Source organism: Artibeus jamaicensis, unplaced genomic scaffold (assembly GCF_021234435.1).
Source record: "Artibeus jamaicensis isolate MK-2021 breed Jamaican fruit bat unplaced genomic scaffold, CSHL_Jam_final contig_465, whole genome shotgun sequence".
Taxonomy (NCBI): domain Eukaryota; kingdom Metazoa; phylum Chordata; class Mammalia; order Chiroptera; family Phyllostomidae; genus Artibeus; species Artibeus jamaicensis.
Genome location: NW_026521843.1, coordinates 19,110,395 through 19,137,960, shown reverse-complemented (window position 1 = coordinate 19,137,960; position 27,566 = coordinate 19,110,395). Strand labels below are relative to the sequence as shown.

Below are 27,566 nucleotides of genomic sequence, written 5' to 3'. Positions count from 1 at the left end.
GGCTGGCTGCTGCTCGTGCTGGACCTGGGGCTCACTGAGGCCAGCTGCTGCTTGTTTGATAGGATTTAAGAAGTTGTGAAGCACGAGTCAAGACCAGCCATTCATATAGAAAAGCAATTTGGCTGGGCCTGTAAGTTGGGTGTGGTGGAGTCTCTGGGGATCTCCAAGGTGGGTCATATAGTGTTAGCCAGGTTGATGGAGTCTGATACAGTAGCAGCTTGCCAGCTCTGTGGGGAAAGGGTTTAGAAAAGGAGCAACACCCTCTACTCTCCTTGATGCCAGACACTTGAGTTCCTTCTTTCATGCCACTGATGGCTTTCAAGCTGCTACCCTGGTGCTGGAGCTCAAAAGGAGTGAGTCCGAGTAGGTGATTCTGAGTGTAGGTTCTTTAAGAGGAACTGCTGGGGCTCTAGAAGTTTCTTCCACTGACTCAATACCTGCTGCTTTTTGCAGCCAGAAGTTGTGGGGACTTATCTTCCTAGCACTGGAACCCTGGGCTGGGAGGCCTGGTGTGGGACTGGTACTCCCCACTCCAGAGATATCCCTCCAAAATTTTAATCTACCACACATGAGTGAGGGACCAGCCCATTCTGCAACTGCACCCCTCCTACTAGTCTTGAAGGATGTGGTTTCTTTAATTCTGTAGTTATCAGACTTCCATTCAACTTGATTTGTGACAATTCTGAGTGATGGTTGTTCTACATTTTAGTTTTAATTTTGATGAGGTTGTGTGACGAGGTGAGCCACATCTGCCTACACCACCATCTTGACTGGAAGTTGTTGGATAAGGCCCTTGATTATATCCATTTCCTTGTATAATGCTCACCAAAAAATTAATAGAGTTTTTGACCCTCTTAATGTTAACAGGCATAGTCATGAACACATGAACAAGAGATCTAATGTTAGGTCAGCAATTCAGAATTCAGAGTACGCCCATTTGCCCTGCTTTTCATGAAAAACTATATTCTACCTTTCTTACAATAGAATTGAGAAATAAAGTATTACCAAGATAAGGCAAAGGGGCGCATGCGTGCGTGTGTGTGCGTGTGTGTGTGTAGGTGTGTTCCATATGCACGCTGAGAACAAGCCAAGCAACTGCCACTGCCTAGGTGCTCTGCCGCACTTTCCCAGAACCACTAATTATGGTGAACTGAGTGTTCTCTACAACAACCAAAATAGCACTTCCAGACCAACTCATTATCCATCCTTCCTTTGTGGGAATCCACTTTCATACACATGGAAAGCACACAACTTGAAAGAAGGAGCCAGACATTGAAGCCAAAGTAAATAACAGGACAAAATGAGCCTAGACACTAAGCACGGAAATTCCTGACAGCAACGTGAAAATGGCAAGTCTAGTATCTGGTCTGGTTTCAAAAATGTTAATGAGTTGAAAAATGTAAAATGTATGGATTGCTATCTAATTATTCATGCACCAGGGAATGTGACTTACAGGGCTGCAGAATGTAACAGCAAAATCAATTTAAGGGCATATTTTCGCTAAAGTAAATTAACAGACATTACAGATTACTATGCATGAGATACTTATAAAACTTCTATTTTGTCAGGCTACTACCATGATTAACTATGAGGCAGAATGTCTTGAAATACCTTAGTAGTCTGCTGTGTTTTTTCTTCTCTCTACTTTATTATAGACATAATTGCATGGAACCAGAATCCTTTCAAGTCAACCATTTACACGTAGATAGAGCAGTTTGAATTCAATGAGTACTTGGCCTTAATGGAGCTTACATCCTTAAGGAAATAATTATATAGTAAAATATCACTAAAGTAACTCTACATGGGGTCAAAAGTTACAAACGTCCAGCTATAAAATAAGTCAGTCTTGGGGATGCCATATACGGCATGGTGACTACAATTAATAATGCTATATTGCTCATTTGAAAGTTGTTAAAAGAGATCTTAGAAGTAACTCATCACAAGAAAAAAAGAGAAAATTTGTAACTACGTATAGGGATATATACATAGACTTATACATCTAGACTTACTGTGGTGAGCATTTTGCAATGTATACAAATATTGAATCACTATGTTGTACATGTAAAACTCATATAATGTTATATGCCAAGTATATCTCAAGTAGAAAAATACAGAAGGAATGTATCTAGAGTGTGGCCTCTCTTGGTGAGTGTAAAATAAACTCAGTGTTGTATCTTTTTAGGCCAGATCTGTCTCCTAAACGGCAGCTCCCTGCGTCCAGTGGGTCAGTCCAGGAGAGCCCTCTGAGTGTGCGCGAACAGACCAGTCTTTCCCACGACCTCCTCTTTATGTGGTCTCCCACATCCACATACAGTGACACTCTCCACGCAAACGCCCAAGTCAGAAAGACGGGCACCATCCTTTCTAATCTGAATGCTTTCCCCACATTCCATTTAGAAACAAGTCACATCAATTCTACCTTCTAAATATTGAAATCGCTCTCAAATCTCCCCACTTTACTTCATTCCTTTTCTACCATTCTCTCTCACGTGGATTACTGCCAGAATCCTTTCATTTCTTTCTCCACTTCAAGGGGCACCCTATTCTGGTCCATTACCCCACCTACGGCCAGAGTAATCTTTCTAAAATACAAAGCCCAATGGTGTTGCTCCTCTACTTTGAAAACCTCCCATGGTTTCCAGTGTTCTTCCAGAGCTTGGCCAAGGACACGGCCTTGTGGGGCCCCGAGGGGCAGGGAAGGAAGAGCTGGCCCCACAGCCCTTGTGCCGTGTGACACAAGGTGGCCCCACCCACCTCACCACCCATTACTCACAGCCTCTGACCCCGGCAGCGGAGGGAGATGGCAATGTTTGTGGTGGTTTGGGTTTTTTTTATACTGGAAACCAAAACTATTTTACTCTAAGATTATAGTCTTAAGGAACACTCATGGTTACCCAAATTCTAACAATGCCTAAACATAATGAGTCAAAGGGAAAAATTTATCATGAAAAACACTGTACCCACAGAAAAATGGCTTCCAAACTCCAAAAACAAAATTATGAATGGGCTTTTGGAACAAAATTTGAAATTCAATGAATGAATTAAAACCTCCCACAGTAAGGAAGTGGTCAGGAGTTTATGAGGCCAGCACCTTGTGGACATGATAGTTCGGAAGTTTATGAATTCTCCTCACTATACTACTGCCCAACAATTAATCCTTCTCATCTGTCACACTCTGAGAGACTCTAACAAATGCCGTGTTGACAACTAAAAGTGCCACACCTACAGAACTTCCTGATGTATTCCTCTAATAACTCTATCAGAAGAGGAAGTCAAGACAGCCTGGCATGATTTGCCCCTGCTGAACCCTGGCGGATTCTTACGATCATCACTTCCTCCTAAAAACGTTTCACCTCATCTGAATCCTGCAGCCTACGGTTCTTTGTCAAGATCAATAGGAAGTTCATCGGTCATTAGTTCCTGACTCCACCTTCTTTCCTCTTTGGAGGGAAATGAGGACATTAATCTCCAGATCTCTGGCAACCTTCCATTCCCCGAAATTTCACAAAGATGACTCCCAGCTGGCCAACAATCCCACCTGCAAATTCTCTCATTGCCTTGGGATGCATTTCATCTGGGTCAGGAACCCTTTTGAAATGTTCCCATCTCAAATCCTGGGAACACGCCAAATGGCCTGGAGCGACCCCCCCTCTCCCCACTGCTGGTGGGCCTGACCTCTAAGGTACGGAGGGTATTCAGTGGCTGACTGGTGGTTCCAGAGCAACTGTTTGCCTGCGCTGTGTCCTGTACCTTTAAGGAGAGCAATCTGTCAACACTGTGAACCAGTTTTTTTTTTCAGAGTCCGTGCAGCCTCATTCAACCCCTCAGTGACCAACATGGACTTTGTGAGGGAGCACCATTTGATATGGGGAGAAAACATCCTACTCTATCACTAGAGCTACATGCAAATCTAGGATTATTCCTTGCCCCAAATATGCCATTACTTCAATTATTCCTTAACTATTCTTCACACATAGGCTTTTATACTAAAGATGATGATGAGCGAACATATTTGACAGGAAAGCAAGCATGGCAAATGAGACACAGATGCTGGTGAGGCCAGTGTGACAACCACCTCAACTGCACTCAAGGTGCAGTGTATCCTCAGGGTCTCAGGCCCACCCGTCAATTTTGACCAAGTGAAAATATGCAGTAACAGAGCTGCCTACAAAAATATATGTTCCTCAAAGACTCATCACCGCTGTTCCGAACTGGAAAATAGCCAGTGCTATGCACATCTCAGACAAAGGGCCAAGGACAACCGAACGATGTCAATCCGCTAATCCCACCAAACTGCCGGCGTCTGGCCTTACCTTTGCACAAGGCCATCTGTCTTTCAGCAACACCCAACGGGGCTATCTGTGGTGCAGGTCTGACATTGCGGGTGTAGAACCCCTGAGCCATTATTATTATATCTTGCAAGGGATGATTCCAACCCGCATAGATTTCTCCTTCCTATGAACTTAACTTTCTTATTATGTTCATTATATTGCTTTGTTTTTGAATTTTCTTGGGTGGACATGACAGAGACAGGAGATACTGTACAGAACAAAACAGGACACTAGCTCTTTTGGAGAAGGAGGATCTTGACTAGCTCTGCCATTCTCTTACCTGTGACCTTGAGCAGACCGATTAATCTATTTGGGAGTGAACTTCTCCATCTGGACTGCAGGGATCATAGCCAGGCAGACCAAAAGAAACAATGAAGTCAGAGCCCTTTGGGAACTACATACAGTGAAGTGTTTGGTTGTGATTCCCCACATAGGCATTTTCCTTCACAAAAGCAATTTTGTTGGTTGTTTTGTTATTGAGATATAATTAACATATAACATTGCATAAGTTCAAATGATGCTTTGATAAACTTATTTACTGTACTACAGTAGCACCAGCTAATACCTCTCTCACATCACATAATTTCGATTTCTTTCCTGCTGTAAGAACAACTAAGATCTACTAACCTCAAAGTTTATAATTCAGTGCTGCAGTCTACCATCACCATGCTGGGCCTGAGATCTCCAGGACTTATTTATCGACTAGTTGCAAGTCTGTGCCCTTCAACAACAACTTCCTGATCCCCACCCCCTGGTAACTACATTCTACTCTGTTTTATTTTGCTGTTTTACAGTTGCAAATCTTCTCTGGTATCTGGCAGACATGTAATTCGGTGCTCAATAACAATTTATTGACTAATGAGAGGCTCCTTTAGCATATAATGATTTAGGGATAAGTCTGACGCTGACATTTTACAATACCCACAAAAGGTAGATGGTAAGCCCAGTTGCCACTTTATGTAAAAAAGTTAATGTAGGATTAAAACCTCGATTCCAGGTAAGTCTCTGAGTGTTTACGTACCCCATATAGGTTAACAATGAACCTGAAAACTTAAAAATAAATCCTAGTGTGAAAGGAAATCCTAGAACAGTGAGCTCTTCATGTTTATTCTGCAAGTTCTCTGAGCCCTGTTTTGGGGGAGACTGTGGTTAACTAGTTGTCAATGGGTTGAATGGTACTAAGTTCTTCCAATGCCTAAGTCCTATTGCAGTTAGAAAAAGTAAAGGTGAGTCCCAAAGTAATCATTAACTTAATTAGGGGCTGACGAAAAAGGACTACTCCAGTAATAATCTAAGAAACTGAGACATGACTGCTCAAATTCTTAAGAGAAAGCTATGATGCAGAGTTAAAAATGACATGAGATATGCTTACAGAATGCCAGAAAGGAGAGAGTCATACAGAAAAGTTCACCGTGTAAATTCACTTTAACAGGCACCAGTCATTACTGCATTTCTTGTGTTTCAGGACACGGGAGATAAAAAGGAGGGTGACAGATCTGGGAACTTAAGGGTTATAACACCCATTGGGTCCTCCTTATAGGTCCTCCTGGGTGATACAAATCATCCAGATACCTTACGGGGTGATTTGTATCACTTACTTAATTCTTAATTCTGACAATATTTAATTCTGACAATAAACTCCACGAAGAAAGTATTTCAATCCCCATTTTACAGATACTAAAGCTAAACTTCAGAGGACAGGAGTCACGTGGTCCCAAGTCTGTCTAAATTCAGGGAAATTGGATCTTTTATGTCAGACTTACTTTAAAGTACCTTTAAACAATTAAATATTAGAGCATTTCCTTTGGGGAATGGTTCTAGTCCAGCTGGAGTCAGACTAGTTCTCCCTGAGTCAAGAGAAACCTGTAAATTGAGTACCTGTCAGGCTGGCTCCCCTTAAGCAAAGTGCTGGTTGAGCAGCCAGTTGGAGCTAGAGAGAACCCAGGGTGATGAAATAGTCATCAGAGGTGGGGACTGAACGGGCAAAACAAGTCCAGGCGGAATGTGAGGTCCAAGGAACACAGTGTTGAATGATGCAAGTCGCTCCCAAGAGAGGACCAAAATCCGCAACTTAAAAGAAGAATACATTAACAGAAAAGCCAACAACAGCTGCCAAAAAAAATGAGGGACAGATATTTTGAAAGTGGACAATAAACTATTGAGAATGAAGGACTGTGTGTCCGGGGCTAAACATTAGGAAAGAGTGTGTCCCTGGTGACAACACCTGCTGTCATTTCACCTGTCTCTGCCCCAGACAATCCCTGTTCTAATTCATAAATCAAGGGGAAGCATCTCTGAGTAAAACCCAGCGCACATGGCATGAGGACAAAGAGGCTACTAATGGCTTCAGCAAGTTCACCATTTAGTTAGTGAAAGAAGCAGAAGGTGTAACTGGCATCATATCCCTGCAGGATACAAGGGTCAAAATGGCGATTCTTAATTCCTAATTAAACCTTTTCACAGGAAAACGAGCCAAATCAGAATGAAGGTGGACAAGTTAAGAAGAAAACAAGTGTAACGCCAAATAAAAGTACCATTAGGTACAGCACTGTACACACTTAATCACCTAATTTTAAAATATGCAGTGAGTAAGAGGAGAGTAACAAAAGAAGAAAGCTACTTAAATACATGGCACAGAACAGCCCTGTGAGGTAGCACTTATTTTTTTTAAGTCATTAATGTTTTCATACATTAAGCTGGACCACAAAAAGTCTCATCGATGTATCCTGAAATAGCTGACCTAAAAAGATACAAAACAACACTAGTCACAAATAACTGTTAGAGACGAAAAGAGAGGGTTCGCAAGGAACACCTTGTCAAGGATGGATCTCTGACCACTGCAGAATCTCTAACACTCCCCATTCTCTTAGGCTGCTTGTCCTTCCTGCAAGGCACGCCCCACATCTGACACACCATGTGCTGCATGGCTGGCCTCTTTATGTGTAAGCGCAGTGGCTCTAGGGTGGAAGTGCAACTCAGGGAGGGAATTTATTTTGTTCACTCTCCAATCCCTATAGTCTAGGAAAACTCCTGGCTCATAGTAAGCACTCGGTCCCTAAATGAATGAATAAACCCATATTAAGTTGTGCTATCAACTCAAAGATAAGCTGAAGTCAGGACTACACCTCCTAGAAAGTATTTTAGAATACTGCAAGTACAAAAGTGAGAACTAAACTATATAAAGGAACAGAAACAAAGAGGGATAGCTGGGTATTCATGAGCACTGTCAGAATTTAGCAGAAAAATCCAACCCATTCATCCGCTCACCATGAACAGAAGGTTATGTTGCAATATCTACCTGCTTCTTTGTCACACTCGACTTTTCAACATTTGAAAGCTCTACCACCATAAAAAATTATGATGGAAAATCCATTTTGGGATAATCTGCAAAAGCCCTCATGAGAAACTTCAATGAGCACACGTCCAATCGAGCAGTGGATGGAACTGCAATTATATCACAGAGAAGCTTGATCTATAGGTGACGAAGAGGCTAACATTTCACCCAGAACAGAAGGAAAAAGTACACTGCCTACTTTTAATAGGAAATGCATGATCTTAGGAATGCAAAAATGAAAGCTATTGCTTGGAACAAGTGGCCAAGTGTGTGACGTTGGTTGAGTAACAGAGTGCCTTAGTGTTTCTGCTTATGATTCTACTCACCTGGTACGGTGAGTAGAAGAAAAGTAAAAGTGAAATTACTTTTAAATGAGGTGCTGTGTTTCTGTCACTAAAACTGCAGTAAAGTGGTCACAATTAGATTGGCTGTAAACATCTAGCTATGAGAAGTCATTTATTATTATTCCCCAATCTAGATAAATGCATTTATATTGAAGAATAATCACTTGCCAATTTGGTCCGTCACCTTCCATTAGTAAATTCATGAATCAGGGCTGTGTTTACACCGGCATTGTGAATTATTTAAGGTAAAGTTCAGGCTCTAGTCTCGGATTATGATATACATCAGCATGTGAAAATGAGAACACGGATGAAACCTTCACAGACAACTATAAAATTCATGCCAAATGAGAAAATTAAAACCAAATGTACTTTCTGACCAGCACACACTACATACACAAATTCTTATCAAATTAGTAATTAATGAAAAAAAACACTCTTCTCTTCTCCCCAAAGAGCAACATCTCACAATTCCAGTGACCGAGGCCCCTGGGATGGGCATGAAGCTCGGGGCATAGGGCCACCTGCGCCAGGCACAGCTCACGCTGCCCGGTGGTAAGTCCAAAGCTTTGAAATCGGGCGTGTTTTGGCCAAGTCTACTTATCCCACCCTTTCTAAAACACCTAAATCTATTCCCAGAGATGCAGAAATGGGCCAAGAATTTTTAACAGACCCGAAGGGTCTGGTGTGGTCTACCCCTCATCTGGCAGCAAATCCTTCCGTGACCTCTGTCCTTCGGCCACACTGGCCTCTCAGCAGCTGGAGCATGACCTTCTCTCCCTACAAGGCCCCCGTCTATGCTGTTTCCTTTGTCCAAAGTCTTCTCTCTCCCATCCCCTCCCCCAGTTAAAAACTAACTTGAGAATTTTCCCAGAGGCAACTCATCCCGTCACCTCTGTGCATTTGCACCAATTTACGAGATGTCTAGGTGAGTATCCCTCTCCTGCACTGGAGAGTAAGTCCATGAGAAAGGCACTCTGGGGGGACTCGCAGTGTATCCCAGCCCTCCATACACCCTGGGCGCATAGAGTACGTTCTTCAGCATTTGTGGAAAAAAAGGATAGAAGGACTGACTGAACGAAAAGTTTAACCTGCATTGTCAGAGTCTAGCATGGAGTGCAACGGAGTTCAACCTTTAAGGAAACCATCATATGGCAGGCAGAAACACCCAGGAAAATCATGAAAGGAAAACGCTAACCAGAGCGCCGGTGATTGGGACCGAAGCACAGTGCGCCCTCACCTTCCTGCGTGCCTGATGTCAGTACTGAGTACTTACTAAACACTCAGACAAATAAAGGTATGACCGTAAGAGGCATGAGCAGTCAATCAAGATTTCTCTTTCTGTGTCTGCTCTTTCTGGCGCAAGTTTGTGCGTGTGTGTTTCCTAATTCTATTTAGTCTGTGGTAGCTGCTTCTTATGCTTTTTCCCATTTTTTAAGCATTTTACCTTTTGCCATTCTCCTCCCTGTGGTGACTATTTTATTCGGTTTTCATTATTTATTACATTGGGGATAACAATGTGTTTCAACCAGAATTATGTGCCGCTTGTAAAATCACACATTCTTCATGCCAACTCATTTCCTTATTTTTCTCCACAGTTAAAACTTAAGAACTTTTCTTAGACGCTTTCTCAGAATGATATGTTGTTACTATATATATAGATTCCAAAATATATATATATTTTGAAGGAGGGCTCAATTGGCATTGTACCACTGTCAGAGAACAGGCCAGACAGAAGAAATAAAATGATGATAGAACTCTCTAGTACCTACCGAGACACTGCCCATTCCATCCACGGAACCCTTCTGTGCAGGGGACACACTGGTGAGACCCGGGAGAATTCACACACTGCTCACCCGGACAAGTGCTTGGACTCAAACATTCATCAATATCTGAAAAAGCAAAAAACTAGGTCATGGACATTTTATCAGGACACTACAGCAAAACCTTACTTTTGCAATGAAGGGGAAAATGCATGTCCTATGCCGTGGGAAGAACGGTAACTGCCTAGTGACACGCTGAGTCTATAAACACACAGTGATAATGCATGGCCAGGTGTACTTTAATGGAGATGTTTACATGTGCTCCAAGGAAGACCTTGAACTTAATTCTGCAGTGGCAGGGCCAGAACTCCATTCTGGGAGCTGGCAGCTTCTTCAGGGCCATTGTCCTGGCATCAAACTTTTCAAGTCATATGCACCTTGCCCCACCCCAGAAAAAAATAAGGGTAGGGATGAAAGGGGGGGAGGCACACAGGGTGGGAAAATAGTAGGTTTCCAGTTGTTTGTATAGAAAATAATAGTCAATAAATAATAATATAAGAATAAACTTGTTTTGCATATTCGTAACTGCGAACCTACTTCTGCCCCACCCTGTGTGTCCACCCAGCTAGAGGGTGGCTCCGGAGACCCTTGGTGCTCTGGGGAAATCCTCACTTTGGCAACCTGGGCCTGAGAACATCCTGTGTTTGAATAATTTAATTTCATATGATAGGAATTCCGTGGAGGTAGGAGAAAAATTTCGGAGAGAATAAACTCATCAGATACCTCCAAGATTTTCCAGAAAATATGGTGAAATAATCATTTGGTAGTACTTTCTGTGAAAAGTATCTTCTGGTAATACACCTTTCTTTCCTCATTCACAGCTAAGTTATTAATTGCTGCTCTTTTCAACGTGAGGAGAAAACAATGCCTTAAATATGGCTGGGACTGTGGCAGAGACAATAGCCGTGGGCATCTGTCAGAATGGCAAAACAAAACGCAGGAAGAAAGCTGACAATAAGTGGTAACACATCAGGTACTGGCCCTATTTGAAATAAGTTTTTCTGGAGTTGAATTTTGAGTTCAAGTGAGCGGATTTAATGCTTAAGTGTTCCAATATAAAAGTCTATAACCCCTCTAATCATACTTGCAACATAAACAGATATTTCAGAATATATGCTGAAAAGTGAAAGAAATATATAATGGATACACAGAACAGACATGGGCGTTTGATGTCTTCATTATGGTAAGTTCTCCAAAGTCATTTCCCATTATGTACCCCAGATGTGTGCAAAAAATGTTTAAGTAAAAAAGCTGAAGATGATATTAACAGAATAAACACAAGGTCAGCATTGTAATTATTTTTCCTATCAGCAAAAAATTCTTGCCAATAGACAATGACACACAGTGATTTTTTTTTTTAAGGTCAGATGTTCTGGGACTTCTTGTTCTACAAAAAGATGATGCTTGCCAGTTTCACTTTCCAAATAGTATTACATTATTCTCTGGATGGGATTTTTTTTTTAACTAGAACTACAACTGCTAAGTCAGAGAAGGTCACTGGGAGAGGCTGGTCCGATAAAGAAGGTGCACGGCCTTGCCACACCAGATAACCCCCCGACTTCTTGCTGCTCTCACCTGGGCTTCTTCCATGTGTAAGTTAGAGAGTACCTGACTGGTAATATCTTAACCGAATAAAGAGGATGCATGAGATAATGTCTGTAAACTACAATAGGCTCCTTGGAGACTGGCGCGGTTTGAAAGCAACTTTGTTAGTGACAGCTGAGAAAATCTTCCGTGAGCCAGGAGCCCGAGGACCTTTGGTTCTGGTCCACGACGAAATTAGAAAATAGCCATGTCATTTGGCTCCTTCTTCCTCTCACGCCTTTTCATGGGGCTAGAATTATATGTTATTCACTCAGGGAATGCTGGTAATAGTTCCGTTAAATAATTTGCATACGTTGAATGTTACTGAATAGTCTCCTGTTTTCCATTTATTTACATAATTTTCAAATTTCCTTTCTCCTTTCTACTTTCCATGCTTATGCTATAGTTATTACTTCAATATCTGATCTTCCCATTCTGAGACTGTATGTAGGACTTAAGGATCAGTATTTGACCTCTTTGGGGAGTGGTGCTTTGTACATAAATGTTTATCAAATAAACCCATGTGCCCCACAATTATAGCTGTACAGAGAAGATCTATACCAAAAGGAAAGGTATCAGGGAAGGGGGCGGTTTAAGAAGCTAACACTTCTTCAGAACTAATAAGGTGACAGGCACTATACAAGATACTTCAACATGCCTTTATACTTTCAACAACCCTGAGGAAGGTTAACTTCATGGTTGCCATTTTACAGATGAAGAAGTACTGTAACTTTCAAAGGGGCTAAGTAACCGCAGCCTGGGCAGTTACTAAATGTGGGCCACCAGCTGGACCCTGGCTCCCCCTCTCTTCTGATGCCATGCCACCTCTCCTGAGCAGACAGAGTCCCAGGAATCGGGGAGCGAGGACACCTCACACCTGCACCCTACCACGTCCCTGCCCCTTGGCTGTCTGGGGAGAGTTCACAGCTTTGTTCCGATCCAAGCGGACCAGAGATCCAGTGACATACGCCATTCCCACTTCTCTCTCAATTAGAATGAAAGGGGCCAGGGCAAGTGGCCAGCAGGAGGCAGGTGCAGGCTGCCAAGAAATGTCTAATTAGCTCTCCCTCCAGACCCGGGTCATTAGAACTGGGAAGAAAACCAACCAGCAGAAGCCAAGGGACATGAGAGCAAACTGCCCCAACTTGTCCATCCCTCCCTCGCTTTCTCGAGACCCAGCCACACTAAAAAACAGGCTGATGCTCAGGCACCAGGCCGGGGACCCCCTAGAACCAGCACCGTCCCCACACCCGGGCTCCCGGAACACACTTGCTCAGGCACCCTGCGCCTTCACCTTCACGCTTCCATGGCAGGATTTCAGCACAAGTTCAAGGTAATGTCTTGTCATGTCTTCGTCTGGTTTTGGTATCAGGCTTATGCTAATTTCTTCATGAAAATAATTAAAAGGAAAGTAACCACTGTGGTTTCAAAAGAACCTATGTGCAATTTAGACTCAAACATGAACGTATTAAATGGTCCATCATTTTGACCATGCTGTAAAAAGTTTTCAAAGGAGAGCAAACTCGCTGCTGTGGTCAATAATAGAGAAATTTTTATCTCGCACAGTTGGAATTTGACCTGGAGTTGGTCAGACAGAGCTCCTGTGAAGAGTCTGCAAGCAAGTCCCAAAACATGTGTAAAAGAAGCGAGTTGAGACACAGGAAGGAACCAAGGTGAAAGGTCAAAAACAAAAAAACCGGTGGTGGTTACACCTGCACCATGTCCTCAGATGAAAGGTCCAGACACTGTAATTAAGTCTGGGCTTGTCCTAACTCTGTGTGTAATTGTTCTAATGGGACTCCACCTGAAACACCAGAGAAGAAAGCTCCTGAAGTGCCTAAGAAAAAGCATTAAGACAGAAAACAATGCAGGCAGAACCACCGAAATGAGACAAAGAGGCTGCGGGTCCAGAAGGAGAGAAGAGCTTGCATGAGCTGCCGGCAGGCACAGACCGGTGCAGGGAGCATCAGGCCTGCGCTTCCCGGTCAGGTTTACTCAGCACTAAGAGGCGGGTACAGCCCGCCCACTCTGGCAGCAGACTCACCCTCACAGTGTCCCTCCGGGGTCATGCGGTACCCGCTGTCGCAGTATTTGCACTGGAACGCCCCCACCGTGTTGATGCAGTGACCTTCCCCACACATGTCCGGCCTCAGGCACTCATCAACATCTACACAAAGCAGGAAAGATTGTCGAGCGTTACTTCCCAAAACAGAATTTCAAACCTCTCCCACCTCCCAGCGTGGTTCAAGTTCAAGAATCAAGTACCTGATTCCTACTACGGCCTGGTTCAAAATGGGGTGTTTTTGATTTCTGTGGGATCCGAAAGAAACCTCTGGTCTTTGCACACACTTGACACTCTTTTGACTTAAAAATGTTGGAGAACTAATATTCTAATGACTTTGTATAGTGCTGGGTGGGTATTAGACTTATTGGGGGGATCACTTTGCAAGTCATATAGGGTACGGCACAAATAACGCCCCTATTATATTACATAAAAACATTTTATTACAGAATCACAAGCATGTCATTCTGTAACATAACAATATCCCACTCAAGCACACCATGTGACATTTTAGGTGATGTGTTCAAACTGCCATCCATCTCATGCATGACACTCACATACCCTACCAACCACACTCAGTGGTGTTCATTACTCCTGCCAGGCCCTGTCCACAGTCTGGCAACTACACTGTACACCTGAAACTAACATAATATCAAATGTCAACTGTACCTGAAATAATGTTTTAAATGCAAAAATAAGTGTTGGAGAAAAAATTCTATTTCTATGTCTTTCAGTTATCTAGCAGATTACATAGTCATAGCAGGTGTTTAATAATAAAAACTGCGCTGTCTGAATGAGCACTGAACTGATGGGATCTCAGGGTACGTCAAAACCCCAGCCTGGGAAGTTACACATCAGGAAGAACAGGGCCATTACCTATGCAGTTAGTACCCTCCTCGCTGGCCATGAATCCGGCCGGGCAAATACACAAGAAACTTCCCTCTGTGTTTTCACAACGCCCCTGGGAGCAGAGGTGCTGGGCCTGCGTGCACTCGTCAATATCTGTTAAGAAAATGGTGGAAAAAGGATTAGTGTGTTGGAGGGTGATAGTCTCAGTCTCCTGGTCTGGGTCCCACAAACCTTCATAGCTGAGGACCAGGAGACATCACTGTTCCTCCAACACTCAGAAGGGCGTTACTGGGAAGAGGGAATGCAGCTTGTGGGTTGCTTCAAAAGCTAAAACTATAACCATGACCTTGGTGTTTCAAAGATGCAGATTCCAGGCCAATATAGAAGGACCTGCCTGATAACTGGAGTCATCTAAACTTTGGAATCCGCTGTGCCACTCCCAGGCTGGGACAGCAGGAAGAGTCGTAAGTGCTGTGACAGGGACTCTCCCACTGTGCACACAGGTGGAGCTAGACTAGGTCATCTCAACTGTCCTGTCCACTTCATTTGTTATGGTTCTAATAACGCAGACAGTGTGTGCAAATGAAAGAGGAATAGCCATATCATCAGCAGGTATCTGCCCCCTTACCCAACCCAGATACACAAAACCAAAGAGCAAAAGTCACACATCCTATTTAATGGCATTTAGTATATGAAAATAATATCCATTAGCCATATGCCTTTGTTGCTTTTATTTGCCTTTAGCCCTTAGTTTCCCAAAACTAAATTTAGTATTAACACATTAAAATGATTTACTTTACACCATTACATCTCTTCCTGAGAAACATTTTTTCAAAGAAGCATACATTAATAACTGCCAGTATTTACTGATTTTAAAGTCAGAAATCTCTATTAGAAATCAGATATGCACCTAGAGGAAGAATATAATTCTTTATCTGAATATATATTAATGTTAATTTGATTTTGCTAAATATGTTTATAGTTAGCTATTTCTAGAATTCTTATTTTATATACTTTACCCACAAAACTTGGGAAATCATTTCACCTTTATATAATTGTATTACACTTGGCAGATTAGGCAGTACGGAACCAAGAGGTAGGAGTTTCCTCATGATTTTAGCAATCATGGGAATCCTTAGCTCAGGGAAAAACTTTAAAATATTAAACACAGTAACATTTCCCCATAAGTACAAAAAAAAGTTACTATTTAATCATTTCAACTGTGAGAAGTATCTCTTACCAACACATTTCCTCTGTCGCTCGCTGAATTTGTAGCCCTCGTAGCAAATGCAGGTATACCTCACCGGCAGGTTGATGCAGTGCCCGGCTCCACAGATGTCAGGGTTCACAGTACACTCATTGATTTCTTTAAAAATAAATAAATGTGGAGGAAGAAAACAATAATAAACATAAAGATTTCACTGCTATTTGTAAACCATTACTTTGTGTTCCCAGATTAGCTTATTGCCAGGTATGCAGTTAAAAGGCAACCACCTCCAAAATCAAGGATAAATTCATTTGACTACTTTATAATTGTTCCATTGGGCCCTCCCAAGGTCATCAACAATTCCTAATGAAACACCTTCTCAGATGAACCAGAGTGGGTAGAAACTCAAAAGAGGCCGTGTCGGAAGTTGTAAGATAATCAGTTCTTCCTAACTTCTAAAATGGCCTATCAATGGGTTTGTACCCACCCAAATTTATCTTACATGGTGGACTCTAAATCATCACAGGATTTGTTCTGATAAGAAACATGTGGTCAGTTTGCATTTGTTAGCAGGCCAAGTTCAAGTTCCAACAACTATGTCCAACCTCCAACAAAATTTCTCATTAATTCTCAAGAAAGATGTACCACTTCTAATCAAAGCAAAACTTCTGGGTGTAATTTTACTCTTAATTTGCCAATTTCAACATGAGCACATTTTATTTATGTTTGTAAAGTATCATCTTCTTCCAAATCTTCTCTGATAACTTCCTTCCTTACTATTTCATGGATTCCTGCTTGAGACTCGCTTCTTCTACAAAGCCTGAGCAGGTCAGCCCTGAGTCCTCACTCTACTCCTGGACGGACGCTGCGGTAGAGGCAGGTTCGGAGGAGTCCACAGTGGGTGAAGGTCAGAAAAAGCAGCTTCATTACCAAAAGGACCTGAGGACTCAAAGGTGGCCGTTCTAAGGAGGTATAATGGTAGAGTGGGGGTGGGGCAGCGGTCAGAAGTCCAGCATGGGGACAATCCTGCTGTCCTTTCTTAGCTCTGTCACACTGGGGCCACTACTCAATAATTCTACCCCTCACTTTTCTGCACATGTAAACTGGGAATAATGAAAGCACCAACTTCAGACTGTCAGGTTCAAAGGAGGTAACTCAGCACATGCAGACCAATGCCTGGCACATGGGACGTGCTCAGAAAAGTCAGCCCTTATCATCCTATTACTGCTGTTCCTGTGGAACTCACTTAAGAATATACAACAAAGACATTGCACATTTAAAGCAACCGCTATTAGCTCACTGTCATCAGATAGTAAACAATGCTTCAAACAGGTGCAGTCACAGAATAGCAGAGTGGCCCAGGGTAAGAAGGTGTGGACTCGAGCACAACAAGAGGAAGCACAGCCTCGTTAGAGGGGTCTGTAATATAAATGAGGAGAAAAGCAGGCGTGCTCCTACCAATAACCCACTCTGCATTCCGCTGCAGAAGGATGTGAAATACAGCACCTTAGCAAAGATTCACTGCGGAAACGACCTACGTGGGGTTGAGGTTCCTCTCCGAAACCCAACCATGTTCTTCCCATTTCATCAAGTGTTATTCACTGCACTGTGACTTGCACAAGACACAAGATGCAAGTCACTTGAAAAGTGGCTAGAATTTAAATGAAAACATATGAATACAGAGCTGCAATGTTTTACACAAAATCACTTGAAGGTAAAAGAAAACCACACATCTATTAATACAAATTATGAATATCTTCATTTGAGCCTAGTTATGCTAATTCCCTTGCAGAAGAACAGACTTGTTTATAAACATTGTATTATCATACAATATGAAATTATACAAAAATAAAATAATTCAAAAAGCTGAAAACATGGGCGATTAACATGACTGCTTAGACATAGTGATGGGCAATTATAACAAAAATGAATTATAATACAGTTGTGAGTACATGAAATACAGAGTTTATTCTTGCATTATTTGTGTTTTTTTCCATACAAACAACTGTAAACCTACTTTTGCCCCACCCTGCAATAGCATAGATTATTACATAATCGATAGCAGGACAGGAAAATGTTTGTCACAAAATATAGTTGGGTACAAATTTTAATATAGATGTCATCTAAATTACAAAATACACAGAAAAGAAGATTATAAGGAAATAAATCTAGTGTCATGATTATAGGGATTGGTCATTTTAAAAAATATATTTTTCTGTATTTTTTCAAAATTTCTACAATGAGTATTGTAGAAATACTCTACAACTTTATAATAAGATCTTCCTTTGAAACATAATTTGTGTCACAAAAATCTAAAGGTGAGAAGTAATCTTCTCCAGGTTATACTCATAGACCCTCAGGTAAGAATTCTCTTCTGTTTATAGGAATTCTTTAGTAGATTAGCATCAAAAGCACATCTCTAACTGTCTAACCCAAATTGTAGTGAGATGCCTTGTTTGAAAATTATTGCTATTTACAATTCTTAGTTTTCATCGTAACTACTGATCTTTCTTTACACGGTTCACTGTTGTTTTCTTAAGGCAGAAAAGACAATGATCAGATTTGCCAAAAGAAAAAATAGCAGGTAAATGAATAACTAGGGACAAAAACTCAGAACAAATCAAAAGCCTATAAAAATCTGGGGTTCTCATGAAATCCTTGATCTGTACCCCTTTGCCCAAACATATCAATTTGTTGATTACCAAATATTTCACTTTTCAGGCATATGAGAATGGAATTTTTACATGTGTGAACAGAAGTCTTCAAAAATATGTGATGCTTAATTCCCATGAGATACATTCTGATGCCACAGTTTGCCAACACATCTAAATAGTTTCTTCATAAGTGAGTTCTAAGGTCTAAGAAATTCTGAAGAATTATAACTCCTTAGTCTTAGGAAATGAATTGAATACTAATGGCCTTTCCTTCCAATCTAGAACCTTGAGCAGAAGCTGTGAGGTTGGAATTATATTCCTGAGGCACGTTTGAGAATCTGTAGCCGGTCACCTCACAGATTAAGGAGTACAGCAAGCTGCAGGTTGAATATACTGATCCCAATGGGCAGAGCATTAACACGTGTAAGAATATGTCCCTCTGACACCACTAGGGGGTACTAAGAGACACATCAAAGGAGTGAAGGGACATTGACTAAAATATACATGATTTCTACAGTTGTCCCATTTCTCACCCAAGTCATCGTTCATGTAACTTCCACCAGCCTGACCCGAGAGACCCCCTTCAGCCACACGCCAGGCAGAACTCCGCCCTTCCACGGAGAGAGAAGAGTCATGACGCCTTCAAAACACCTCTTCCACTTTCTCTCCACTGGCTATCACAAGTTCATCATCCTTATTGTTTAAGGTAGGACTTAATTCCCAGTACTCTTACCTTAAAACCTTAAAAAACGGGTCTCCTGCCACCTGCTCCCATGCTCCCCCTCCTCGTCTATGAAGTTTTCATTCTCCAGCAGGTATTAGTACACACAAATGCAAGCCCTGACAGTACTGTCTGGATGAATGGGGAAAGCTTTCTGCTTTGTCCACGCTGTTTAGAGGAAAGGCGTTATGCTTTTGAGTTTCTGAAGAGGTCACGCACACAGAGGTATGTGAACCTGTTCCCAGAGAATGAATCGGTGTGTGTTGAAACACACATTTCTTGGATTAGCCTGTGTCGCTGTAAGCCCTGGAAATATGGCACCGCCTCACGCAGGAAGCTCCCACTGCGGGTCTGGGTGGAACTCTAGATGGCGGGATGCCTTGCCTCCTTCAGCACGTTTGGTTTCCCAGACAGATCATCAAGAGACCGCTCCCCTGGACACTCCTATGTATATCCTTCCTGACCCCCACCCCATGCCCCGTGATGCTCAGCACCACCATACCCTTTCCGCCTGTGTGTGCCCCCAGAACAACTTCACCTTCACTGGGCCAAGGACCTTAGTCTTTTCTTCCCCCTGGAGTCCATTTAGAATTTGGAAAAAGAGCCACAATGAAATGCCAGTGGAAAACCAAGTGCTCTCCTTATCCCAGCAACAAGGCTAAGGGTGGATTTAGAAGTTTGGTATCCCTGTTATATTTTCTAGAATTAAATGAAAAAGAAAGCTTTTGGCAAAATATAAAAATGAGTATGCTGACCTTTAGAGTTTTTTTCCCTTCATCATATGATTGCTCAAGATAAATAAATAAATAAATTGAACGTGGAAAGATTACCACATGGTGATTTTACAGGGGAAAAAAAGGAGCTCATTCTGCATTGCACGCATGGTTTACTGAGGCTGCAGTGACACTGGTGATGTGCTTCAGGGACATCCACCTCTTTCACGGGGTCAATTATGACTCCTGGAGAAGATCTGATGAGCAAATAGTCTTTTTTTCATCTCCGGACTATGATAACCACAGAGGTTTCTGCAAGGCAGTCATGAAGTCAAAAAATAATTTCTGGCTGGTCTACAAGGGCCACGGAGAAAGTTGGGGAAGAGCAGGAGGAAGCGTCAAACGTTAACTCATGGAAAGGTTTACAAAATGCCCTGGCTTCCAAACTGCCACACAATGAGCATAAATTGTCCCACAACAATTGAAACAGATGTTTCCACTTTGCAAATATTTGCCAGAGAAATAAAGGTTTCATTTTCCAACTTACCCTTGAGCTGTTAAGACACTATGCTAAATCAAGAATTTATATGCTGAAATGTATAATTTATTTGCAAACAGAGTGCCAATAATGTTGCAAGCCACCAACTCAGCTGTTAAGAGTGGAAAATATCACACTTATTTCCTACAAATATGTGGCTCACTTTATAATCACTGCATGTCAGAGGGTGGCTGACAAAATCCGAGGGTCTACTTCCAATCTCACCATCATAAAGATATCATCACTAGACTACGTGGAGCTGATTTTATTTATTTTAGACTCATTATTCTATTCCTTTCTTCAACTTATAGAAGAAACTAATAGTGACAAATAACACTAATCTCTTCTGGGTGTGGGGGTGGGGAATAAGTACATAACATTCTCAAGAGAACTGATCATATCACTCCCTCAGTCTATGTTTGGTTCTCTTATCAAACTAATGGGAACATCTATATTTACATTTCAGTTAAATTTGATGCATTTTAAAAGTCATCTTGTTCTACTGTAGATTACTGATTACAGTGTTGCTCCAAAGTTGCAAAGCATTTTAACTCAAAGATTATTTATAATGCTCTCTCCAGGGATTGTGTCAGATTCTGTTGGAAGCAGGAGCAGCTACAAATGCTGCAGGAAAATGAAATTTCAATGTTAACTTGTTTCCTGGAAGGAAATATTTGTGCCTCAAACATGTGATAGCAGATGCTAGTCCTGGCTTTCTGCCAAACTCAAATTAAGTTCTTTTAACATCTTCATATAGCACAGCTACTTGCATTTTTTTCAATCTAGTTCCGCTGGAGCTAAGTAACTTCAATTTGTTATTCCTCACACAGCTGCACTGAAATGACTAATTGTATTTATCTAGCCCAACTGAACCTGCACAGATCTAGTTTGCAAGAGGTCTCTCCATTGAAAAGTCAGCCGCTTTTCAATTTGTTAAAAGGGCACAAATTGAAGTACAGTTTGACATTGGAAAATAGAAATACATTATACACAGTGAATTACATAGTCACATTGCAATTTTTCTTTTTAACACTAAGGTTAACAATGAGAAGACCCCTGCTGACCAAAAGAGCGTGTTACATGTTCCTATGCATTGCCGGGCACAACAGTCACGTATCTTTTAGAGGTGTTTAATGAGGTGGGTAGACAACACAGATGACTTCAGAATGGACAGTAACTATTTTAGCCATCCATGGTCATTAAAAAAAGTTAAACAACTAGCATTTCATCATTGTCACTAGAAATACCAACCAAAGCTAACATTTTTATATTGCTTTCGTAGAATTAACAGCAAAACCAAAGAGCACTTGCCACAGGTAACTGTGGGGGAGGCTCTGGCTCTGGATGGGGCTGGGCCTCGCAGGGGTGTCCACCCTGCAGCCCATGGGCCCCAGTGGGTCCAGGAGCACTGTGGATTCGGCCCAACACAGAATCACACGTTTACTTTTGCTCATCAGTTTTTGTTAGTGTTTCTGTATTTAATGTGTGGCGCAAGACAACTCCTCTTCTTCCCGTGTGGCCAGAGATGCCAATGGGTGGACACCCCTGAACTAATCACCAAGATCCAGATAGTGAATGTATCTATCAGGCATATTTCTATCTGAAAAATGATGCATATACTGCTTCTGAGGAAAAAAGTGTTTTAGGGGTGGCTGCGAACTTCTCTTTTAGCTTCTCCTGTGCCATCTCATCCCGAACTGAAGTCGAGATAATGCATCAGAATGGCCGTTTAATGTAACTATAAAATGAATATTTGCTCACTGTAGAATATTAAAAAAATTCTACAACACCCCAAACCTCCTGGATCCCACTGTAAACATCACCGCTGCTGATATCTGCTGTCTTTTTACCAGCACTTTCTCAACATGTCTTTTTTTAATGTAAGTGGTATCATATTCTGTAGGCTTCATTTTTAATATATTTTATCTTGTATTTAACAATATTGCATAACCATTTCCTGCTAAATTTTAATACATTTCTTCAAAATACTATATTTGATGGGAGCCTAATGTCCCAGTATATAGATGGAACATAACCATTTCACTAGAGTTAAACATCTGGGTTATTTGTATTTTTTCTCTATGATCCCTGGTACCATAGTGAGTATCCATTTATAGAAACCATTATCCATGCCATTGGGGACATTATTTCCTGACAAATCTTAATATTCAGGAGATATTCTTGACATGTCCCGAGATACCTTAATATTGGATTACCGAGTCAACGGCTCTGCATGTTTTTAAAGTTCTTGCTACACACTGCCAGTTTGTGCTTTTCAGAAAAATTGAACCAGTTTATATCCCTTTCAGCAATGTGAGAGCCTTAGAGTTTCACACTATGGGAATGAAATACTAATTTAATAAAATAAATGGGGTGGTGGGGAGGGGTGGGGAAAAGGCAGAAAACTGTACTTGAACGACAGTAAAAAAAAGATGCATTATATCTCTCAAAAAAAAAGCAATTTCTCTGGTTCATATTGTAACAAAAAATAAAGAATTATTTTCATTTGTATTTCTTTGACTACTAGTAAAGTTGAAATTTCCTATTATATATGATTTTGGTATTGTTCTCTATGAATTATTGATTACAGTCCCCCTTTTTTTAAAGGAAAGTTCATTTATTTTACCTGCAGCTCTTCCAATATAAACTGAATGTCAATGCCGATACTGAGAAGTATCAGGAGGAATCACTGCTAGACGTCAGGACCTCATGCCTTCTAATCCATCCTCCATGGACTTCTTACACAGTGCCATAAGTTTGGCCACAAAAGCTTCCAAGTGATAAATGCAGCTTTACTGCCCAGCTGTAGGCGATGATCACAGTAAGCTGCATTTGGCCCACTTCTCCTCTCAGCTGTCTTTCACAATTATGTAAAAGTTCTGAGAGAGGCCGTCCATGATTATCTCAGGAGGAACACATGGGCCAAAAGCTCGCCGAGTCCTCGGGAACTTCGGGGAGCCCTGTGGAGCCTGCTGACTGACAACAGCACTGGTGGTCTCCCCCGATACACCTCCCTGTCTGTTTCGAGAACTTCTTAATCTGCAGTCACAGGACATTGTTGCACTCTGCAGGCTTCACACATAAGCAGGGCTTTTCTGAGATTCCTGCAGCAGTTTGCAAGGCTACGCGCCAGCTGTGAAGGGAGATTCAGACCTTCCTTTTGGCACACATGGCACTGCTGGGAGCAGGCATGGGAACTGCCTGACACCTACTACGAAAGGGTGGTGTCACTTTAGATGTAGAACTGCAACACAAGATCAATCTTCAGGGACACTTACACTGCCCCATGGTTGTACCCAAGGCATGTTGAGCATCTTTGGTTACATTGACCTTTGTCTGTTTCTCTGAGAGTCTGTTTCAAGTTGCTGTGATTACACCACTGTTTTCAACATCTGAATTACTACCCCATCACTACTTCCAGCATCACGGAGAACAGCAAGGTGGTAACTGCTCGCAATGGTACTAACTTCAATTTTCTTTTTAGATGGAGTTGTGATGGTCTGATCTTCAGTTTTCTTTTTTAAAATGTATTTTATTAATTATGCTATTACAGTTTTCCCAATTTTTCCCCCTTTGCCCCCTCTACCCTGCACCCCCCATTTCCTCCAGCAATACCTCTCCTCAGGGCATGTCCATGGGTCGTGCATATAAGTTGTTTGCATACTCTATTCCCTGCACTGTTCTTGATATCCCACTGTCTATTTGGTACCTATCAATTTGCACTTCTTAATCCCTGCACCTTTTTCCTCATTCTTCCCCTCCCCCCTTCCAAATGATAAACCTCCAAATGATCTCCATATCTATGATTCAGCTTCCGTTCTGTTTGTTTGCTTAGTGTTTTTTTTTTAGATTCAGTTGTTGATATCGTGAACTTGTTGCCATTTTAATGTTCACAGTTTTTATCTTCTTTTTTCTTAAATAAGTCCCTTTAACATTTCATGTAATAATGGCTCGGTGATGATGAACTTCTTTAGCTTTACCTTCTCTGGCAAGCACTTTATCTGTCCTTCCATCCAAAACGATAGCTTTGCTGGATAGAATAATCCTGGGTGTGGGTCCCTGCTTTTCATCACTTTTGAATATTTCTTGCCAGTCCCTTCTTGCCTGCAAAGTTTCTTTTGAAATATTAGCTGACAATCTTATGGGAACTCCCCTGTAGGTAACTATCTGCTTTTCTCTTGCTGCTTTTAAGATTCTCTCTTTAACTTTAACCTGTGGCATTTTAATTACAATGTGTCTTTGTGTGGTCCTCTTTGTGTCCACCTATTTGGGACTCTCTGTGCTTCCTGGACTTGGACATCTATTTCCTTCACCAACTTAGGTGAGTTTTCTTTCATTATTTTTTCAAATAAGGTTTCAATTTCTTGCTCTTCTCCTTCCATTTGAATCACCCCTATAATTAAAATGTTGGTACATTTGGAGTCCCAGGGGCTCCTTAGCCTGTTCTTGCTTTTTTGGATTCATTTTTCTTCTTGCTGTTCTGAGTGAATGCTTTTTTCTTCCTTATGTTCCAAATCATTGACTTGATTCTCAGCTTCGTCCCCTTCATGGCTGATTCTCTACAAATTTTTCTTTGTTTCACTTGGTGAAACCTTAATTTCTGCCTGGGTCTTTTTTATGCTGTTCAGGTTCTCACTAAGTTCCTTGAGCATCCTAACAACCAGTGTTTTGAACCCTGCATCTTACAGACTGCTTCTCCCCATTTTGTTTAGTTCATTTTCTGGAGTTTTGTTCCGCTCTTTCGTTTGAGCCATATTTTGTTGTCTCCTCATTTTGACAGCCTCCCTGTGTTTGTTTCTGTGTATTAGGTAGAGCTGCTTTGACTCCGTCTTAGTAGCGTGGCCTATTGTAGAAAAGCACACTGGTAAGTTAGATGGGGAAGAATGTCTCAGATATGGTGTTGCCACTCTGTGGCTCTGTGTTGGGAGGGGCTCAGAAAAGGTTACAAAGGCTGCTGCCTGGACTCTGAAGTTTGTCCAGGAAGAAGCTGCCCCCCACCAGCACTCGCCATGATGCCAGACACTTTGGATTCTCCCCGTATGCCACTGGTACCCTTCCAGCTGCTGCCCTGGTGCTGAAGCCCAGAGGGAGGGAATCTGTGTAAGTCCTAAGTTCACTGTGGGCCCTTTAAGAAAAGTTGCTTGATAACACTTGCAGTTTCTTCTGACACCCTAACCACTACTGGTTTTTACAGCCAGAAGTTATGGGAACTTATCTTCCTGGCAGTGGAACTCTGGGCTAGGTGGTCTTCTGTGGGCCTGGGATCCTTCACTCCCTCCAGATTTTCATCTACCACATGTAGATGGGGGACCACACATTCCGTGTCTCCAAGTCTCTGCTCCTTCTACCCATCTTGATGAATGTGACTTCTTTAATTCCTTTGTTGTCCAACTTCCATTCAGCTCAATTTTCTGACAATTCTGGGTGACAGCTGTTTGTAGATTAGTTGTAATTTTTGCTGTGGTTGTGTGAGGAGGTGAGCTGTGTTTACTTATGCCTCCATCTTGACCAGAAGTCTCTGACCTTCAATTTCCCATTTTTCTACTCCAACACCATAAAGTTTATGTAAACACACAACATTCTTGGTTTTTTATCAGCCTCTGGAGGTCCACTGACTAACTGATGAAGTTATCACATTGCACCACACAGCTCTGCTGGACCACCTGTTCTTTGTCATCGTCCAGTCATCCCAGTGAGAAGGGCCAGTGTTCGTCCACCCAGAGACTCATGCCCCCTGGACTTCCCAGCCCGATGCTTTAAAGTCCCACACGCACCCTCTTCATTTTTCTATTGGTTTTTCATTGCTGATTCATAAGAGCTCTCTATATATTAAGGATATAAACTTTCAGGCTGCTGATTTGTTTCAAATTATTATACATTCTCATACTTTGTCATTAATGATAAATAATGTTTATTATAAAGAATTTTCAGAAAATGTAAAAAATATATTGAAGGACATAAAGATTATCCATGATCCTGTTAACTGGCAATAGTGGGAACACTTTAATGCACTTTCTGTCTCTTTTTGTTTGTAAACTTTTTTAAAAAATAAAATTAAACTCATTATATTGTGTTCTGTATTTCTTAATATTATACCATTAGGCATCTCCTCATAACATTAAGTATTCTTTTTAAACATCACTTTCATAGTTATTTGATGTGCCACAATTTACTTAAGCATATTCCACCTTCAAAAAATGTTTAGATTATTTTCAAATCTTCTTGTTATGACTAACCCTGATAAGCAATGTTACATTTGACACAATTTTGATACTATGTTTAAAATGGAGTTCATAGCCACGTCTCCTCCACAGGTTGCCACGTAATATAATGGGTACCACACCCACCTGTTACTTGAGTGGGCGCAATAACTTGGCTGGCGCTTGAGGTAGAAGCTTCAGGAGCTACTTCCACAGGTACAGGAGGTGATGTTTTTTCAATCACTACTAAACAAAGAAGAAGGGGATGGAAAGGAGATTAAAGCCAGTTAGATGCACTGAGATGCCCATCGAAATGCAAGCATAATGCAGCCTAATAACATACTGCAGTAATTCTGGAATAGAAAGATCTATTATTGGTTTCTAGAGTTCATGGTATAAACCTATGGCCCACGTGTCAACATTTAGCAAAAATATCTGGGAATAATTCAGAAGCTAATGAAAAATGACACTTCATCAAATGATGACCTTCAATAATGTTCTAATAAACAAATATGACTCCTCACCACAGAAAATAGTGAAAAACTTTTCTTTTGCCTTTAAAATACTTATAATGTCGTTATAATGCGAACATTATACGAGTATATTGAGATACTGAAGTATATCAATTCTACTGATTTATTAAACTTTCAGATCTAAGACACACAATATTCTTATCTTCCTGGTTTACTGGGAATACTTTACAAACAGCAGGGACGAACAAAGGCTACCTGGAAACTGTGGGTGCAGATGGATGGTTGAAATGCCCGGAGAGAGCTGGGGTTGACCAGGCTCAAGTCTGGTTTTCTCCTGATCCAGTGAAGGTATTTCCTGCATGGTTGTAATAAAAAGACAAAAAGAGAACTGGAAGTAGGAATTACTTCTAGTTTCCACTTATAACTATTTTTATTTAATTAATCCCACTGTTAGAAATGCAGCCAATAGCAGAGGACATTAGACAAAGCCTGTGCACTTGTATGGTAGTTTTTAAAAAATGACTGCCTGCCGGGCCACTGCCCAGGGAAGCCCGAGTTCCTCCTGCAGCACCCGCCCATGCATATACCCTCACCTGCTTCCCGAGGGCCCAGGGCAAGTGGTCTTGTCGGACATTCTAAACAGATGCCTTGGCCCAGGGGCCCACACTTGGTCTGTCTGGACCAAAACTGACCCTAAGGAGAACTAAAACACCAGCTCGTTCACATGCAGCTCTGT

The 27,566-nt window shown here is 41.6% G+C and overlaps 1 protein-coding gene and 1 pseudogene across 19 annotated transcripts in view; both read right to left on the bottom strand.

Moving 5' to 3' along the window:
- The window catches only part of LTBP1 (latent transforming growth factor beta binding protein 1), a 352,163-nt gene that overhangs the window by 87,254 nt on the left and 237,343 nt on the right, over window positions 1-27,566 (bottom strand). For 13 of the 19 annotated variants that reach the window (XM_053667181.1, XM_053667178.1, XM_037146567.2 and 10 more), the window contains 6 exons: window positions 27,086-27,185; window positions 26,505-26,603; window positions 15,565-15,690; window positions 14,352-14,477; window positions 13,458-13,580; window positions 9,779-9,898 (listed from right to left, as the gene is read on the bottom strand). In XM_053667181.1, the coding sequence (XP_053523156.1) occupies window positions 9,779-9,898; window positions 13,458-13,580; window positions 14,352-14,477; window positions 15,565-15,690; window positions 26,505-26,603; window positions 27,086-27,185 (694 nt within the window). The remainder of the gene's footprint in view (window positions 1-9,778; window positions 9,899-13,457; window positions 13,581-14,351; window positions 14,478-15,564; window positions 15,691-26,504; window positions 26,604-27,085; window positions 27,186-27,566) is intronic. The other 6 variants (XM_053667175.1, XM_053667189.1, XM_053667184.1 and 3 more) reach the window with 1 other exon arrangement.
- LOC119050420 (replication factor C subunit 3-like) lies at window positions 22,857-25,886 on the bottom strand (annotated as a pseudogene).